The sequence below is a fragment of the Falco naumanni genome, chromosome 3 (assembly GCF_017639655.2).
Source record: "Falco naumanni isolate bFalNau1 chromosome 3, bFalNau1.pat, whole genome shotgun sequence".
Lineage (NCBI taxonomy): Eukaryota > Metazoa > Chordata > Aves > Falconiformes > Falconidae > Falco > Falco naumanni.
Genome location: NC_054056.1, coordinates 28,066,314 through 28,085,219, shown reverse-complemented (window position 1 = coordinate 28,085,219; position 18,906 = coordinate 28,066,314). Strand labels below are relative to the sequence as shown.

Genomic DNA, 18,906 nt, shown 5'->3' with positions numbered 1-18,906 from the left:
ATGGGTCAACTGTGTGACCAAGTGTGGTATAAAGAAAAATGAGTCTGAGCTTGAAAGAAACGCAAAATATATTATGCCTCCTAGTATCAGTAACCCAGGAGAATCATGAGACTGTGCTAAAAAGAAAATTAATAGAAAGTATCTCCTCTTGGTTGATTTGGAGTTGGACATCTGCTGTCAGAAGGTATCTGGCAAACACAAAGAATAAAGCAGAAAATTATTGCTAACAAGGGGGGAAAGCTGCATTATTTGCAAGTGAAATGTCAGAGTTAGAAAGTCTGAACAAAATGCATTACATAATTTGTATTGATTGCTAAGTAATAGTATTTTGGAGTCAATAGTCTCTTCCCATAAAAGATCTTAAAGGGAGGATAAAAAGAAAAGAAGCCTCTACCCCTGAATCTCAGACCATTGCAATGTGGCACTGATGACTCTTCTACCCATTTGACAAGCGGTAAATTTGGGAAATGTGGAAATGCTCTGGCTACATGTGAAGTGCAGTAGTGCATTGTTAGGCTTCTGTGTTCGCGGTGCACCCTGGCTGATAAATAAGCATGGAGCACAACCCCGGGGGGGAGTGGAGCTGCAGGGTGACACATCATCTCCACTTCTCCAGAAGAAATATTTTGTCTCTCAGCCAAAAAAAAGTTCCTGTTTTCCAATTTAGGAGCCAACATGGTTCTGCAGAAAACAGGGGTTTGTTTGGGTTTTTTTTGGAAAGGGAAAACATTTTTATCGAAAATCCTATTTAAAAATAGTTCCAATGCTGCAATGTTGAGCAGCCCTTGCTGCTACTGCTGGGTTTTGTATATTCATTAGTGTCACTGCTGTGACTCCCAATAAAGTGTAATGCTGCACATTCATTTCAAGTTCCTGGATGACAAATTACCTGGATGCATCCAATACCATATGTACCTATTGATTAAACTTAATTCAAGTGCCCTCCCAGGTTTCCAGCACATGAGCCATCAGGGCTCATTGAAAATAATTTGTCTGACAATTTCAAGATTAATGACCATTTTTCAGAATGTTTTAGCATTTTTACGGCTGACTATCCAGAGTGTACAACATGGTAACCTTGGAAAGCTGGACTGGCCATAAAGATACAACATGACCTGAGAAAGACTCAAAATCAGCTCAAAACAACCCTTTTAGTTGCACGCAGCATTCGGACCCTTGCTGTTCTCTCTGTGCAGTGGTCAACAGCTGGATGCATCAGTGGATACCTGTCAGATCAGCCACTGGACAACATTTTCATTTCATAATGTTCAACAAATTCCAGCAATCCTTGCAGCAGTACAAAGTGCCAGGTCTCTGACTTAACTAACTTAGCTTCATGGTGGCCTGTAGACAAACCACTGCGTAGTGGTGATTCAGGGCCAGTGCAGGGGCAAGGTGGGAGAACTGGTGTGTGTGTGTCTTTCTGTGATCTGAAGAAATCGAGATGAGGCAACAGTCAGAGAAGACAAACTGGCCTGTGGAAGCCACTACAAGGAATTGCATCCATAGGAAATATTTGCAAGAGCATTTTTGAACCCATTGCATTGCGCAGAAGCTGGGGAGAATCAAGTACAGACCACGTGACCTCAGACAGTGATGGAAGTAGATGTCTCTCAGGTTCTTTGGATGTGTGCGATTGCTCATTATCCCACTGCACCAGGAATAAAATGAACCATTTTATGTGTTGAAGGACAGAGCACCTGCCAGCACCTCCACAAAGCAAAACAGGAACCTCTCCAGATGTATGAAAAAGAAGCAGAGATGCCTGAAACTGCGTCTCCCACCACAGCTGCAAGAAGCCTGTGCAAGCAGAAGGCTAGGTGGTCAGATGCCACCTTTGTTTCTGAGGTCCTTACTGTTTTGAATAGCTTTTGAACTACCTCAGGTGACTAAAATGAGTCATGAAATTCAGTTTTCAAGATTGGATGAAAATTATGCACAAAATGAAACACACATGTACAGAAGAGGCAAAAATAAAGTGAAAAGACAGAGATGTCTAGGGCTGCCTGGGGGTGAAGAACCAGTCTGTAACTTGTCATTAATCATTCAATTTCCATGTTTGCTGCAGAAGATGGGTGATTCATACCCTTCATTTTTGATAGAAATAAAAGATAAAGAGAAGTATAATGTGATTCCTTGAGACAGCAGCATATGACGGTAACATGTGACAGTACTGAGACATGACAAACAGGAAAGTTTCATGGAGAGCTTTTCTGTAATTTCCTTTTCACATCTTAAATACAAGGGCCAAAGCTTAGCCCTTCAGCTGTGGCTGAGAAGTACTTGATGCAATGTAGGCTCCAAGCCTGCAGAAATACCCATTGTGTCTCCCATGGTCCTAAGCTGATCTGGTCCCCCCAAGTTTGACACTTAAATGCATATGTTGTAAGCACTTCTAAGGAAGGTCATCTGGGTTTAAGATAGACGTTTCTTTTAATTTCTGTTTGGCTTCTATTGGCCAGTGCCACAAGCATATGAACTGCTTGACTGGCTACACTGGCATTTGACATAAGCATTGCTTCCAATGGCTGGTCCCCATTATCTGTATAATGCACATTTTTTACACTTCTAGCGTCTTTCTTGGCTGCTAATACACTGCTGTGTGTCCCAGTGTATTAGCAGATGATGTTATTAGAAAGCACTAGGCAGTAAAGAAGTGGGACCCATCCAACTCTGCTTTCCCTACTGGATTTTAGAACCTGCAACACCACATTTGTGGCAACATTGGAATTCTAGTTTGAGCAAGTGTGTTTAGAACTTATCTTGTAGTGCTAGACAATTTATAAACCAGGCTAGCACTTCCCTCATTGTTCTGGCTCACAGACTCCATAGAAAATGTTAACAGTGCTCAGTAGACAGATACTAGGACAGTACATGTCAATTTTGCTAGGAACAATCCTCAGTAGGTAAGATTTGACCTTTCTGGAGCAGAAATACCATCACATATCCCATGTTGGGTAATACTTTCATGTTGCAGGTCTAGATAACAAGCCCACTGTTCATCTCAGATTTCCTAACAGAAATGTGGATGGTGCCAAAGGACTAATTTTCTCTCCCCCAAAATTACCCTCGTGAGTCATTGAATACATTTTACTGAACCAATAAATAGTTAACAGATTTGTGTGGAAGAGCAGCCAAACTGAAGGAGATGCCAAAGGTTTATTTAAAGACCACCTATTTTGGCTATGTATTTTTAAGTATCTCTGCTATTTACTCCTGAACACCGTGGAGACAGGAAGTATTTTAGATAGTTTAACCTAAAAGCTCTCTCTGTTATGCAAGAATTGCATAGCCGCGTGAAGCTTTTCTCACTGATACCTACATGTGTTGAAGACACCAGCAAAGACCCAGCACTGGCCGTATCGCACGGGTTGCTTAGAACTGTAATACTCCAAGAGAATGTCCACACTTCCCGTCCAGGCTGAAGGTGGGACACCGTAAGTGTATGTATTGTCCCAGGATCCAGCAATCACACCATTATCATCTCTGGAGTTGATCTAAAGGCAAAAGAAATGAGCATTAGGGATGTCAAAGTCTGAATAATAAAGAGCTCTTTAACCCAGCAGACAAAGATAGGATGGGAGAGACTGAAGGTAGCCAAGTTTAGGCTAGAAGTAAGACAGAAATGTTTAATTATAAAGGTAGGAGATGAATGGAACAATCTTGCTAAGGGCCATGGATTCTCCATCTGCTTTTTTGAGCATTTTGAATTGAGCAATTTGAACAATTTTGAATGAAGGTCAGATGCTTAAAAATAACGGTGAAATTAAATCACCACACTAAGTATCCGTGTTGGCGGTTTAGTAAGTTTTATTAACATTAAACACGCTTACTACTATGCATTTTTGATAAACATGACCAGTAATACACTGATAAGTGAGCCTCAGAAATATTGAGCTGCATTCTTTCCTAGCATCAACTGTTTTTCAGTCCAGAGATTTTAATAAAATCACTCCTGGTTTACAGCAGATTGAGAGGAGAACCAGTCTACTGTTATTTTTAGAGTATAAACTTTCTTCGGTCCAGCACACACGAAAACAAGAAGGAATTTGCTGTGTAAGTTTTCCCCTGTAAGATTGTACAAAACAAGAAGTTTTGCTGACTAATGGCTATACTGATAGGCATTAACGAGCAATACATCTCCTAGCTGCAATTTGAACCAAACCAGTTGAGGCTGTGCAAAAAGCTCATTCGCTTTGCACCTTTTAATTATGCTAATGTGGAACAGCTACACACCAGCCAAATAAATCACAATTCTCATTTAAAAGCTTTTGGCTGGATTAACTACTGGTTTATAATTAGAAAATCGACTTCCTGTGAACCCTAGGACTGAATAAAGATAAGTATTCAGAGTCATAACCAAAGGGTTAAGGGGTTGTGCCCATCTCACTGTTGTGGGAAACAAGCCAAGAAAAGAGGCACTTCAAGGACAGGGCAGCGTGTTGATCTTCAGACTCTCCTCTGGCTGTAAAGAGAGGAAGAGGGGGCGACTACCTGCTCTGCAACGTCAGGAAGCTTCAGCAGTATCCCAGCACAGGGGCACCTCCTCAAATGAGCTCAGCTCTACCACATTTCAACTTGAGCAAGAACGAGGGTAAGAAACACAGGTGGGACTTCAGCACTTCTTGGCCACTTCTTACTGAGCTCCAGATTTCAGACAGCCAAAACTCCCACTCAACTATGGCCCAATTCTGCAGATTAGACCTAAAGTCCATTGACTCCTGGATTTCCAATGGTGAACTTCCCCTAAAATGACTGAGTGTCTCAAAACCTAAGTGATATCCAAGCCCTCTTTGGGTTCATACACTCTGCTATTCTGCCCTTAGGGCTACCATGGTCCCTGCACCAGGGACCCTTTACATCTGCTAGCCCAGTGATGAGGGGACCACATTAAATTCTTAATTCTGCTGAAGGTCTGAAGCCATGTTTCTAATTTCTGGGGTGAAAGAACTAACCAAAAAGTTAAAAGAGAAAGACAAGCATGTGTGTTCTCAATACTTCTTACTGAAGTTCTGTTTAACGTGATGCAAGATTCAGATGTGGCACTGAGAGGCCAGAGATTCCATTTCGGTGTCATTTAAGAGCTCATTCTCTTACCGCCTGGGCAAATGCTGTAATAAGTGGGTTAAAGGATTATTCATCTCCAGCAGCCATGTTTTGTGGACAGTCTGTTTTAGTAGCTGACTTGGGACACCACCTGATGACACTAGGTCAATGACTAGACTATTATTCTGGGAAGCAGACAGCATCAGTTCGGACCTCTATAAGGCAGAGGAGAGGACTCAGCCTCTGCCTTCCACATCCTGGAAGTCATCCTGGAGTCTTCCATCTTGAGTATTAGGGATGGGGCTGCCTCTGTACCCGCTCCAACATGACTCCTGGTGCCTAGCAGCTGGAAAGAATGGAGATGTGGAAAGTCTTCTTCTTATCCTTTGCTTCTGGTAGTTTTAGGTACTTCCATTGTGGGTGCAGGAAGTTTTGTGGACCCCATGTTTAAGAGGACAGCTGTCACAGTGTTTTCTTCTGGGGCCGAGGTAGTGTATATGAATGTTCTCAGTGTGACTAGGCCTTTTGGGCTTAAAAATGGTAACGCCCACCACTGCAGTGTCTTAAGACCACATTCAGGTTAGTCTCTCAGTTCCTCATCCCAAATCCCACCCATCGTGCCACCTTGCCATCCATGACAGAAATAGTTTTCTCAATTATCTCAGCTACCAGAAAGCGAGCGCAGCATTACAGGAAACACCATCATGCCTGCAGTGTGATGTCTCAGAGTGGGTTTCCTACCAGCGAGGTACCAATCTCAGGAAAAGGCAATGAGCCAACATAACAATTTCACTTTTAGTGGAGTGAAATAAAATGCCAGATCCCAGAGGTCAGACTGGACAATTTATCTGGCACCTGCTGGAGTGAGCACATTGGGGCATGATGGCCAGTTAAACCAGCCTGGCTTTGATTTATGAGTCACTTCTGACACACGTTAGGCGTCCATTACATACCACTGCAGAGGCAACACGGCAGATTTTGATAGGGTTTCCGCGCCCAGAGAGCTCCAGTTCTGCCTTGTCCATCAGGAACAGGCAAGCATCCAGAACGTTTTCTTCAAACTAGATAAAAGAAAATTAAAAGGGAAACAGAGGGAAAATTCAGTCACTTTTTATTCTGGAAAGCAAAGGTGAAATTATTTTTCATTGCTGTTATAATAGCTAATCAGCTTCAAAATTAGCTGGTCAAGTCAAAGTTCTGTGTTTAAAAATACAAGTTTTCTTCTAGAACAATCTCCCATGTATGGCAAAAAAATGTGAGAGGCTGTGATGGAAAAGAGAGTGTAATTTTCCAATCAATCTTAGTCTGGTTTCCAGAAGGTTGAAATGGCAACACAGCCTTTCTGACAGGACATAAAATTTTAAGTGCTAACAAGTATATAATAGGAAGATATTATAATAATAACTACAAGAAGCTAGTGTGCTCGTGAAGGACTTCATGTCCTTCACAGATTCCAGACCTGTTAATTTCAGGACCTCCCTGACACAGCCGATGCTATGCTGCGAAGTTGAACAATAAGTGGTTTGCCAAAGCTAATTTGAAGACACATTTTAAAATTATTTTTTAAATCTGTTTGAAATTGACAAGCCAAAAGCTGATTATATAGATTAATCCTGGTCTACCAAACTTAGACATCAAAAATACCAAGTGACCTAAAGTAGTCTTCTTCAAAAATAGAGTGAAAATATACAGTTTCTTCGATCCAGCATGAACAAGCACAAGAATGAATTGAGGGCAGAGGTGCCTAAATAGACCAGAAACCATTTGTCACAGAACTTGCCCTGCACTGTATTTCATTTTCCTTAGGAGAAACTGCATAGCAAAGGGAAATACCTCTGTCCCCTGGAAAATGTTAGGAGACAGGGAAATGCACATTAATAAAACAAATATCTTCTAGACAGAAAATCCTATATTGACATTCAGGGCTGTGACAGAAACTCCACGGAGCTTGTCCCCTTGCTGTTTTAGGTTTTACATTTCACGCTTGCATCCCTAAAGATGTGATTCACACTAGGAGGATTTTTGCTCTTGTGTTGCTGGATTGATTTTGCAACTGTCTGCAGCCTGGCTCAGGGCTCCTTGGCAGAAAAGGGCTGTCTGAGTTTTGCCTCCTGAGGAAAGCAAGCAAGAGCCCAGACCAAGCTGCTGCCTTGGCAGCCCAGGGAGAGGCAGAGGAGAAGGAAGCCTGAGGCGAGAGAGCTGAAAAGGAAGCCCCAAAGAGTCAAGACTGATGCTGCAGGGAAAACAGGAGGGATGGGGGTCACATCCCAGGCAGCAGTCAAGCTCTGGCATAAGCCAAGAAAGCAGAGGCACCTCCACATTTCACCACCCTCAGCCACCTCCTGGCCAGGGAAAGTCCTTTGATTTGCCTCTGCCTCAAGCCTGCCTGGCTGTCGTTCAGAGTACCACCGCCGTACAGATCCTTTTCAGCAAATGTCCTCCAAGGCAGCACACCCTGCTCATCATCACCCACACTTGCACTGAACTACTTTCTCTGGAGCAGATGTTCACTAGTGAGTAACACCTCACCGTCTGAGCAAAACTGAATTCATGGTGTTTGGGTAAATAGGGAAAGAGGGATCAGCATTACCCAGCGACCTACTCCTAATATTGTATCATCCCTGGGAAGCTGAATAACTGTACGGTAGATTCTCCAGTCCACTCCACTGATATGTGATGTAAACAATCTCAGGTGAATGACCATGCTGTGGAGACCCTCCTTCCCAAGAAGAATCCTCACAACAGATAATGTAAACTCTAGGCCCTTGCAGCAATCTTTCCTACTTCAAGTTCACTTTTCTTCTGATCTGGCCCAATGATTTATCACTTTCACCAGGATCAAAATCCGCTTTCTGCACTTCAAGTCATCAGCAGCGCCTAAGACCTGAGCTAGATAAATATGGAGTTTACCCTGCAAATTATATATTTCTCATCTATGGTTTATGAGACACCATCAATCTTGCCAGCATATACAGAAAGAATAAAGAGGAAAGAAATTGCTGTCAGGGTTGTTGCCTTCCACCTTAGTATTTACAAAATTACATGAATGCTTGTGAAATAACTGGATTAACAGGAGAAGAGATCAGACAAGCTGTAAAGTCTAGCTGCCTTATGCTGTTGCAGTAGAGTAGGATGCAGAGTAGCTTAACTCTGAAGACAGTTTTGCCCTTCTTCACTATCCAGGGATTTAAAAACATTAAATCAAACTAAATTAGTTTCTTGCTCTCACTCTTGGCATGAAAATGTTATCTAGTGGGAACTGGAACAGAAACATAGCATTTGTAAGGCTGAACATCCCTGAAATGTCAGAGGAACCAGAGCAGCATTAGGCAGCCAGGACAGGTGAGTGAACTTGGGCCAGGCGCAGGCACTGACTGCTCAACACAAGCTGAAATGAAAATAAACCATATTCGGGACCAAGGAACTTTGGCGGAGCCACCTGGGAAAGACTGCAGATGGAAAACGAGGCATGAGAAAACACACAGGCAAAGGGGCTCTGTCTGCAAACAGACATGCGTTGTGTTAACAGAGCAGTGCGTTCATCGGGCTGGCCTTCAGCGGGATCCTCCGGCGTGCTAACCTGTCTCTAGTAGATGACCTTCCATTTAAATAAAGGTAAGAGGGGCTGTACCACACCTTTTGCACTGGTGGAGCTAGGGCTGTGTTCCTCACAGTCAGTTGCAGGCAGAGGTGGTCTCGTGTTGCCTATGGGCTGATCTGACCAAATGCACATGCCATAAAAATACATGTGCACAGTGGGCTGCAAAGCTAACGCAGCTCATCGTGGGGATATGACACAACTCACGATGGCAACAAGAACTATATACCCACCTGTTTTGTTTTATTTTTCTCAGAAAAAAACATTAAATGATCAATATAGCATCCAGCTTCTGATCTTTTTCAGCTAAAGAATTCCTATGTGCCTAGACTTCTTCCAGAGTCGAATTTCCCCTGAATCCTGTGGGCTTTCCTGAGTGACTAGGTATTTGTGCTTTCTTAGAAGAAAGGAATCACAGTCGTGTTACAAGGAACATCTCCATCCTCATTCACTACAGCCATGTTTCAACTGGTCTTTTGTTTTTTCTTCCTTGGTCCATTTTTCTTGCCTTTCCTCCTCTCATGTCGATGCTGCTCATTAAAGACAGCAGCTGTGACAGTCATCTCCCACTAGTAACCCAGTTTTGAACTGTGTGTTCTTTTTTAATTTACAACCTGAGTTAAAGCTTACATCTGTCGTCCAAAGCAGTTTTTTAGCCTAAGAATATTACCATGCACAAGTCTATCTGTATTTTTGTATATGACTGTACACCTTTCACCTCTGTGACTGTATGTAGCCTTAAGCTTTTTACTTGCACAGTTGTACAGGGCTCTATATCATAAATACAAAATGCATAATTGCATGCCCTATTCATAATATAGGCCTTGCTGCTAGTACTTTTACTCACTCACAGCAATGTTCTTATTCTTCATGTCCAGGATTGCTGAAAATGATGGAGATGCATGTTTTTAATGGTTGGAAATTGTCAGGGTGAGATCAGGAACATCACATACACTACCTCACTGAAACCAGAAGAATATTTCTCTATTGCTCTGCACTTTGAGATGTGTATTACACTCAAATGTTCAATTCCGTTAAAACTCTTTACCTGGGCCCCCTTAGATGTGTTTGCCATGCTCAATTTTCACATGGGGATGTGACAGTGAAAGGTGCACTACAGCCCAGTGTGGAAATCATGCCCTCCATTTTCAGACAACAAAGGAATGAAAGTAGATGGCGAAGGGAACAGCCCTAACCTCCCAGACAGAACTCCCTCCTAGCAAAACCAAATAAATAATGCAGTTTCTCAAGGGAGGCTGGTGTTTGTTTCGGGAAGCTGCCAGATTTGCAGAATATAAGCACCGCAGGCCAAGCTACCATAGGCCATAAATTTAGCATCTTAGGACATAAATCCAGCAGCTGGTTTAAGCAGCACCTTCCACCTCCAGCCACTCGTTCCACTCTCTCCCTCTCCCTTACATCTGTCACGGAGTCAATCCCAGATCTAGGAACAGAGCAAGCCCAAAATATAACCCAAGGGAAAAGAAAAAAACCCAAGGAGATGCTTATTCAGCTGGATCAGCTCTCCAGCCTCGCTGCGTGGCTGCACAAGCACTTGCAGGGGGAAGGAAGGGCCAGGAGGGGGCATTTTTGGTCAACATAAACGCACACCCAGCTTTGGCCTCAGGATCTGGTTCCACATCTCTTGTCAGAGGCACCATCAGATTATGGAATTGCTCCCCCCCACTTATTTAAGGGTTATTTTTATCTCAGTCAGGGTGACAGTCAGACCCCGCAAACAACAGCGCTGACACAACCAAAGGAATGGTGCAGAGGCAGGAACTCCCTAAGGCAGTGCTGCCGCAGGAAAAAAAGATGAAATTGTACCCTTAAACAAGGAAACAAGAGAGATGCGAGTTCAAAGAGCTCTCCAGGGCAAGCACACTGGCAATCCATCCAGCTCAAGCTTCGAGATTGTCTTTAGCTGAGGGAAAGAACACAAAGCAAGAAAGCCCCTTTCTGCAAGGCCGCGCCAGGGACGTGCCATGAAAACTGAACGGATCCATCACTGTAGCACTAAGGAAATACTTCAACATGTTCTTAATTGCGCTGTTGTGAAAACCCAGGAGGTGAGATGTGCAGAGTTCACCATGTCCAATAACTGCCCATTGGAGCCCCTCTGAGTGACAGCTAGGGTTAGTTTTTCTTGTTTTGATTCTGCTCGTTAATGCCTTTTCCCCATTCTCACACAACAACTTAACTCTTCCATCCTGTAGGGATTTTCACACTGGTTAGTGCTTACAAACAGATTGAGGTAAAATAGACAAGCAGTAAGTGTGATGCTATTGAAGGCCCACCAGTACCCCACACCAGCCTGGCAGAGGGTGTCACCCCCAGGCTGCAAAAGGCCACTGGAGACTGATGTTGCCAAGTCCAGGCAGCAAAGGGAGAGGTTCCCCCCTTTGTCACTGTGGTGAGGAAATTTAAAACTCTGGGATGAAATCCCAGTTGGTCATAGGAACCCTGTTACAAGCTGACCCCCAAGAAGATCAGAATTATTTCCACCAAGCTGCTAAAACTGAAAAAGACAAAAAGCAATACAACCTATTACTGGAAAATGAAAAAGAAAAAAATAATCTCTGTACTCTTTCACTGAAATGGTTTGATCCTGAAACAGCAACAACGTAGCAGCAGAAATACTGCTTACTGTGGAAACCTCAGCTCATGATCGTAACTTTCAACAGGCAACCTCTAAGTATCTGAAATGGTGCTCCTAAAACAAGATCCTTAAATATTAGCTATTATAACCATTGCTTTTCTGGATTAGGCATACACCACTTCATACAATTTTAAAATTATTCCCCTTGTCTTTCTGAAGAAGAGACCAATAATGCACTCCAGAGCCCACAGTCTGGACCACAGTCTGATGTCAATTGAACTCACTTGCTGTCCCTGCTGGGAGCAGCCAGAGAAGATCTAAATAGCTCACCTGACCATAACTCCAGCTTCTAAATTTTATATCGTTGATGTTTCCATGGAAAATGATACCAACATCATTCAGGACGTATTCTTCCCTTTCCTTCTCGTCATCCAGATACACAGCATCCTCTGCATCAGTTTACAAAAAAATAGATTTGCTTAGTTTTCATATAGGACAGATAAACAAATCTTAGCATATAATACACTTGTCTTTGATGAAAAGTGCCCCTCTCACATCAAACAAGGAATTACTTGCTTCAACAGACTACAAGAACATGGAAATAGTGACCTCACTTAGGAATATGATACACAACTTAAAAGCATGCAAGACGCAAAAATGCCGACAACTCCTGCCTGTTTTCTCAGGATCTGTAAAGTCTGATTAAAATGTCACATCTTATCAAGAATTTTATGATTACTGTGTACCGCTAATTTAAAAGTTGGAACACCATGATGCCATTCTGCATCTGTACAAACAGATCAAAGAACAATTTCAAACCTATTAATGTTAATGGAAAACAGCTCAAGTCAAGAGATCTAAAGAAAAATCTGTAATGCATTAAAAAAAATGGAATACAGTTTTTACAGTATATTAACAGAAAGGTTTGATTGCTTTTTCTGTACGTAAGTTATTGACTGGAGTATCACTCCCCCATGCAGCTTGACTGACCAGCTAATAGGAGGAGAAATCCAAGTGTCCAGGTGAAAACTGGAAGCAACTGGAAGAGAACTTTAACAAAACATATACAAAGGGTATATCCTAGATTGGTCTTATATCAAGAGTCAGGAGCATAAGTGTGGACCCTCTCCCTGCAAACATGATTCACATAGGTAAATAATTATTTTAATTAATATTATAATTAAATATGTATTTAATTAATATAATAAATATTAACATTCATACATAACTCTGAATGACATGAAACTATTCAGACATTCACAGGTAAGTGTGAAGCAGGTCGTGATTCTGTGACACTAGAATAGTCGAGGATTTCTTTCCTGTACCAATGCTTGTATTTTGAGACTAAGAGATGCAGGTTAACAATTAACAGTATTGGAATTAATTAATTTGAGGAAATCAGTAATGTGGTACCAGATAGCAAATTAAAGGGAAGTAATAACCTCTGATAGTTTCATATGGGCAAGTACAAAACTACCACTCACTACTGCCATAGTGGATTCTTCAGCATCCCAATACAAATTACTAAAGGATCATTTAACTTTTAAAAGCCTATTGACTACTTGTATTTTGTTGAAATGCAAATCTTATTTGTACTTCCTTGTAAACCTCATCCTCAATGGCTTCTTCATCTGCCCATAAAACTGCAATTTGGCTGAAAACAAGCTAAAATCTGAGCCCTCTGAAAAAAATCAATGGCAAAACTCACACTAGCTTCAGTTAGGAGAAGGATATACCAAACTACATACCTAACCCTTCTGGAAGTTTTTGTTTTCTCTGAAGATGTATTTATGTGTCTATGACTACACATATAGAAGGGATTATGCATAGATATAATGACCTCCACACTGGTGTGCAAGGAATGATAAGGAAAGATGTAAGAAGCCTTTATCGCATTTAAGGAGATCAGTGCCTGCCATTATACTTTTGACAGGGTTTCTGTACAGGCTCTGCAGGCTACATCCGAACCCGAGTAAACACTGAAGTGGCAGGTTTTGGCAGCTTTTCCCAAAGGTGGGCAGGTCTGAGACCCAGTCTTGCATGTGGCAGGCTGGTGGCATTCCCCCGGCTTCTAAGAGCTGGGTCATCAAGAAGTTTTTTTATAGGCTTGTCATTACCCACGACCTGCACCCAGGCACAAAGCAGAAGATCATGGGTTTATTATATTCAGAGGCTACCAGGTGAAAGAGAGCATTAAAACTTGACAGCGAATCAAAAAGCTGCAGTCACTTATGCCAGCAGGGACACTCATACTTACAAAACTCTGTATTACATGACTTTTCTGAGGTCCAGCTCCCAGCTCTAAACAAGTTCTGTGTAACATCCCACTAAAAACGTTGAAGATGTTACTGATCATCTAGGCTCCATTAGGCTGGATCTGCCTGGTCTGCTGATTGAACGATCACATGTGTTCTCTCACTGAGCTTTGGATTTTATTAAAGTACATCCATACCAATGGCACGGAGAACGTATTTAAGGAGAACTCACACCTTCTTCTGTACAGTTACACATTCAGTGGAGTGTGTGCCGTTGCCTTCTTTCAGGGATTAAAAATATCCATATTGATCCGGATGGTATCAATTGAGATGCTTATGTTATTTCAAGACTGCATGATCTTTGCTAAATCAGATGAAAATTGATTAACTTCTCTGTCAATTATTTTAAAGTATTTGTGTTTTTTTGATAAAGTGAAAAAGCATTCTGTGTTTCACAGGAAAGCCAGGTGCTTTGATTTTTGACAGCTTTCACTACTCTTGAGACTGTTTAGAAGAAAATACGAAGCATTTGTGGCTACTTTGATGCTAAGCGAGCTCTACATAGTACAACTCCTAATTATTTTGTGCAAGTGGAGGCTCACATCTGACAAACAGAAGAATTCCATGGAAATGTGCTGGGTTTGTTTGTTCTTTAGCAGTTTACGTTTTTCTTTTTACTCACTTCTTTTATCCTGGGAAATTACTAAGACACTAGCAATGCTACAAAGAAGCAAATTAGCCTCTATGTTTCTCTGTTTGAAGATGGATAAGGTGAAAATACACTTCACATGAAGACTATTGCAGGCGAGAAATCCCACTGAACACAGGCTCCTTGTAAAGAGATGAGGAGCCCAGAGCAGTCCTTGCAATTTGGGAAGGTGTATGAGCATAAGAGGACCCTACCCAGTATGGGGAGACCCCATCCCCAGCGCAGCAACCACCTGGAGCTGGAAACGTTATTTCTTTGTGCTGTGACCACTGAGCACAGCAGCACCAGCAGACAGGTGGAGGCAGCAGAGTTGCCCTGAGCACCCAGCCTCCCTTCAACACGCTCCCGTGGGAATCCAGGAATGCAAGGGTGGGCCTCACTGGAACCACAAAACTCCCAGGGGTCTTTCTGGGAAGAGGACAGTGCTGTGGCAAGCACAGAGCAGCTGCAAGAACTGAATACAGTTATCTGCCACAGCACTCTCCAGACTAGCCGGTTGCAGCAAGGTCTTTTACCATCTCATACCAACATACTCTTCACACCAGTCCCTCTGCTGCCTTCTCCTTGTCTCCCCTCATCCAAGGCCCACTCTCTCTTTTCTCTCTGCTTCTTTCTCCTCTCTCTTCCTTGGCTGCTCCCTCTTCATTGGCTGCTCAACCACTTAACAGAACCAGCCACAGCTGCACCTTATCTAGATCAGCCAACCCCCTGCCCCTGAAGCCAGCCCACAGCTGTATATTATCAATGTTAATTAACCCAGCTTCATTCCTCTACAATTGTTATCTACAGACTCACTCCATTCAGGACCACGATCAGTATGCTGCCTTGCAGCTGCTACGGTTTGCCTACGTTAATGTAGCAGGAGGATGAAGCTCTGCGTGAATTTTACCCATGTGGAACCTATGACACAAGAGATCAAATTTAAGATTTAGCTATAAATGCAAGAAAATGTTATTGTGCCAAATGTGTGTGACTGGTAACACGTGAAAGGAGTCCAAAGTCGATCATGTTACTAATCTTCAAACTATTAGGGCATCCAAGCAGCAGAAACACGTAACTGACTCAATAAGGTTGCAACTTATTTAATTGCTTAAATACAATGCACTTTGCAGGAGGCTTGGGTGAATGAAATGCACACCTCAGCCCACACCATCTGCAACTTACTCAGATACACTATGCATCTCCACCTGTGAGAGAGCCACACAAGCCAATGCAAGGTCACAATGCAAGGTCTTTACCTGATAGGCACTGAATGTTCCCCAGCAGAAAGTTGCTGGGACTCAGCACCTCCTTGGAATGAGCTCACAGTACTGAGATCAAAGGAGCCCTTCTCTGCTTTCATGTAGTCTGATACAGCTAAGAATTAAGCTAAACTCCAAGAAGTTATCCTTAACTACTTGCCATTTGTATCTTCTATTTCAGAACTGAAGAGGGCTCTGCATGCCCAGAAGCACATCTGTTTTTCCCAACTATGTCAGCTGACTGCAGAAAGGATGCTGCCTCTCCTCACAGGCTTTACCTCACTTACTAGGTAATGCCGATTTCCTGAGTATCTGAAATCTCAATCCACTAGCTTGCTGAATTCCCACGTTTGGAACTGGTGTATATAATTTTGCAGGATCAGGCCCTGCATCTGCATCTTTAAAGTATTCTTGGTGATCAGCCTTAAATGTAGCTAAGGGGATTAAAACATATAAAAGCATCTGATGACTTTGGAAGCATAATACTCTGTAGTTTGACTGGTAAAGTATTCAAACTTGTTTTGAAACAGCAGAAAAAAACCCACCCTGCATTCCTGGCTGGGAAGATATGTCAAAACTGAACTACAGTGAAAAAAGGAGTAATAAGAAAGGGCACAAATGCTTCTGTCTTAACAAAAAGCTCATACCGACACACTGATGTTTCTCCAAAATGATGAGTTGGAAAGCTGCACTAGACACTGACAGAACCCATACTCTGCTCCCTGCTATAACAATCCCTGTTCATTCCTGGCATCAGCCTTCTCTCTTTTTAATGAGGCTTTTCACTCAGACTTTTCTGCTTAGCTATTAACCCAGCAAACAAGTCTAGAAGATTTTCAAACTATTGTTTTTTCTGCACTTTAATTGCCTGAGTTTTTATACCCTTTTGTGATTCCACTGAACAATCTTTTCCAGCCAGGGGATAAAGTGTAGAGAAATAGTCCCTAGTTTTTTTTAACACAAGGAATCGGAGGAAAGGCAGATATAGGAGCCAATTAGCCCAAACCACCTAGGAGCAAAAGTGGGGGCAAGAAATGAGAATAAATCTAAATCTAAATGAAACACGCAGAAAACAAAAACTACAATAGTCAACAAGGGACAGGACCTGAAGTCATTGAGACACACTTGAACACATAAGCTGAAGATGAAAATGTGGTCCTCTGGGGTGACTTCAAGTTGCCTCCCCTTGGCCTGGGGACACACAGCACATCTTTGCTGCCTGGAGACTCTCTTTTGCTTTCCTAAATCAGAGCTTTTCCATCGGCCTTCCCAACGGTTGATGCTGGAGGACACTGCTCCATGTCTTGCTCCCTGCTTTTAGTCTTGCTGGCTTTTGGCCCCATTCAGCTCAGGTGGGAGGGAGGAAGGGCATAGGGGACCAAAGCACCCCTGTGCCATGAACAGAGGTGGATCAGTCAGCACACAGGGCTGGCAGGGAAGGAGATGTGAAGAAAGGATTGATTTTCCCCTTGCCATCCCCTGACTAGCACCTTGAATCAGCTTGTGTGGTCACAGTCACACCACACTGGGGTAGCCAAGCCCCCACATCACATTTTCTCTGCATTAGAGATGCATGCAGCACTAGCTGGTTGCATGCTAGTCATGAGGCAACCTGAGGCAATTTAAGAAGCTTTTTCTTTGGGGTTTATCCCTTTCCAAAGAGGTGCAGAGTCACCGTGCTGGCTAACAAACTGGCTGTTATGATACCCAGGACTAAAGCCAAAGGATGCTCTAAACTGAGGTGGAGAATTGCACCTCCCTAGCTGAAGCTGTGAGGGGCTCACGATGCCTTCACAAACCTTGAACAGTTTTGTCTGCTTACAGTGGGTCATAACTTTGGCAACAATTCCTCTCTTTCTGTTGCTTATTCTCCCTCCTTTCCCAGAACAAACTCTTAGTATGCTGCTCTAAGGTACCTGCCTCTACGCTGCTTTCAGAAGTACAGGAGTCACAGTGTCACAGGGCCTTGGGTCCTGCCCTTCCCTCCTGTTCCCACTTAACTAACTCCGCTTTATTCAGCATTAACATATATCTTCCTAAATAATGCATAAGCTAATCATTGCTTATATTGCCTTGGACCAGGGGCAAGTAATGAATTCAGCACAAATCATTGGATGTACTGACAGCAGTGCAGCTGAATAATGGGCTCTATTAATAATGCTAAACTTACTTGTCACTGGATAGGATGGCCCTTGTTTGGTATGGGATTATTTGATGCAAATATGCTGGTAAAAAAATCGAAAGATAAGGAAGGGTGGCAGGAGAATGTTAAAGTTAGCTGGTGACCTAAATATATAGCAATATGTATGACTTGGAGCCCGACAAGTGTTGGAAGCTGAGACACAGTGCTACAGCCTGTCAGAAGGCTGAGCCAAACCTCCCTGGTCCTCCTTGCCCTCTTCTTAAAGCCACACATGGAGTTCATTAGGTTTTTACAATTCTGAAGGTGGAAGGGCTGATTTTACCCAAGATCCAAAGAGATTAAAAAAATAAATTGTTCTTCAACCCACTGGATTATAAAAAAAGGCTCATTTGCAAAATGTTCTGTTTCTCACAGAGGCGACGGTTGCTGCTAATTAGTCACCAGTAAAGGGGAAGGCATAAGGACAAATGTCATGTAGTGGCGGGAAGGCACCACCAGCGATGGCACAGCAGGTTGAGTCCGTCCAATGTATGCAGGAGCAGCAGCTCCCACTGAATTCCTGCAGGCTTTCAGCTGCAGATATTCCTTCCCAAATGTGGCAATCAACGATGTAACTCAACAAAGTATGGGACACTGCCACAATCTGCCCCAGACCGAGTCCTGGGAAAAAACCGTGCCTGTAGTGACTTGTCAGTTTAAGGCACACACAGGCAGGCAGGAGGTTCACACTGATGCCTATTCAAGTCAGAGCAAAACCTTGGAGTATGTTTACTACAAGAAACAGACCCTGAACTGGTAAACACAGGCTTGGCCTCATAAAACTGCAGAGTGCAGCTACAGCACAGGCACAGGTCTGCAGCGTGGAGCTCCGCTCACACAGGGCTATTCCCCAGCCTGAAAGACTCGCCTCTTGGCAGAGTTACTATATAATTTCCAGACCCAAACTGGAGTGTCTCCAGCCTCCTTGGTACCAAGGTCCCCTTCCTGCACCACCCCCTCTCAAAACCTAATGAGCCCAGCAGCAGAAAGTGCAAACCTTTGACTCTGGTAAGTACTTACGCTGGCACCAGGGATTGAACAGGATGTAAGTGTCGGTTTCTGCATTTCTGTGTGTCCGGAGGATGCCAAAGGGAGTCCAGACAGCAACGTACAGGCGAAACTTCCCAACGACGCAGGTGGCAGAGGACATGATGGACAGGCGAATGGAGTTGTTCTCCCTGTAGGTAATCTTGGCTCCCCACTCACCGGGTCTTAGCACATCACCTACTAGTATTGGGATGTAGGTGCCTTTGTTTTGCTGTGGGTAGCGACCTGG

The 18,906-nt window shown here is 43.1% G+C and overlaps 1 protein-coding gene across 3 annotated transcripts in view; it reads right to left on the bottom strand.

The window, feature by feature from the left end:
- F13A1 (coagulation factor XIII A chain) overlaps positions 1-18,906 on the bottom strand; it is a 60,731-nt gene that overhangs the window by 23,329 nt on the left and 18,496 nt on the right. For all 3 annotated transcript variants that reach the window (XM_040587208.1, XM_040587209.1, XM_040587207.1), the window contains exons 4-7: positions 18,651-18,902; positions 11,574-11,692; positions 6,000-6,107; positions 3,323-3,497 (exon numbers count right to left, since the gene is read on the bottom strand). In XM_040587208.1, the coding sequence (XP_040443142.1) occupies positions 3,323-3,497; positions 6,000-6,107; positions 11,574-11,692; positions 18,651-18,902 (654 nt within the window). The remainder of the gene's footprint in view (positions 1-3,322; positions 3,498-5,999; positions 6,108-11,573; positions 11,693-18,650; positions 18,903-18,906) is intronic.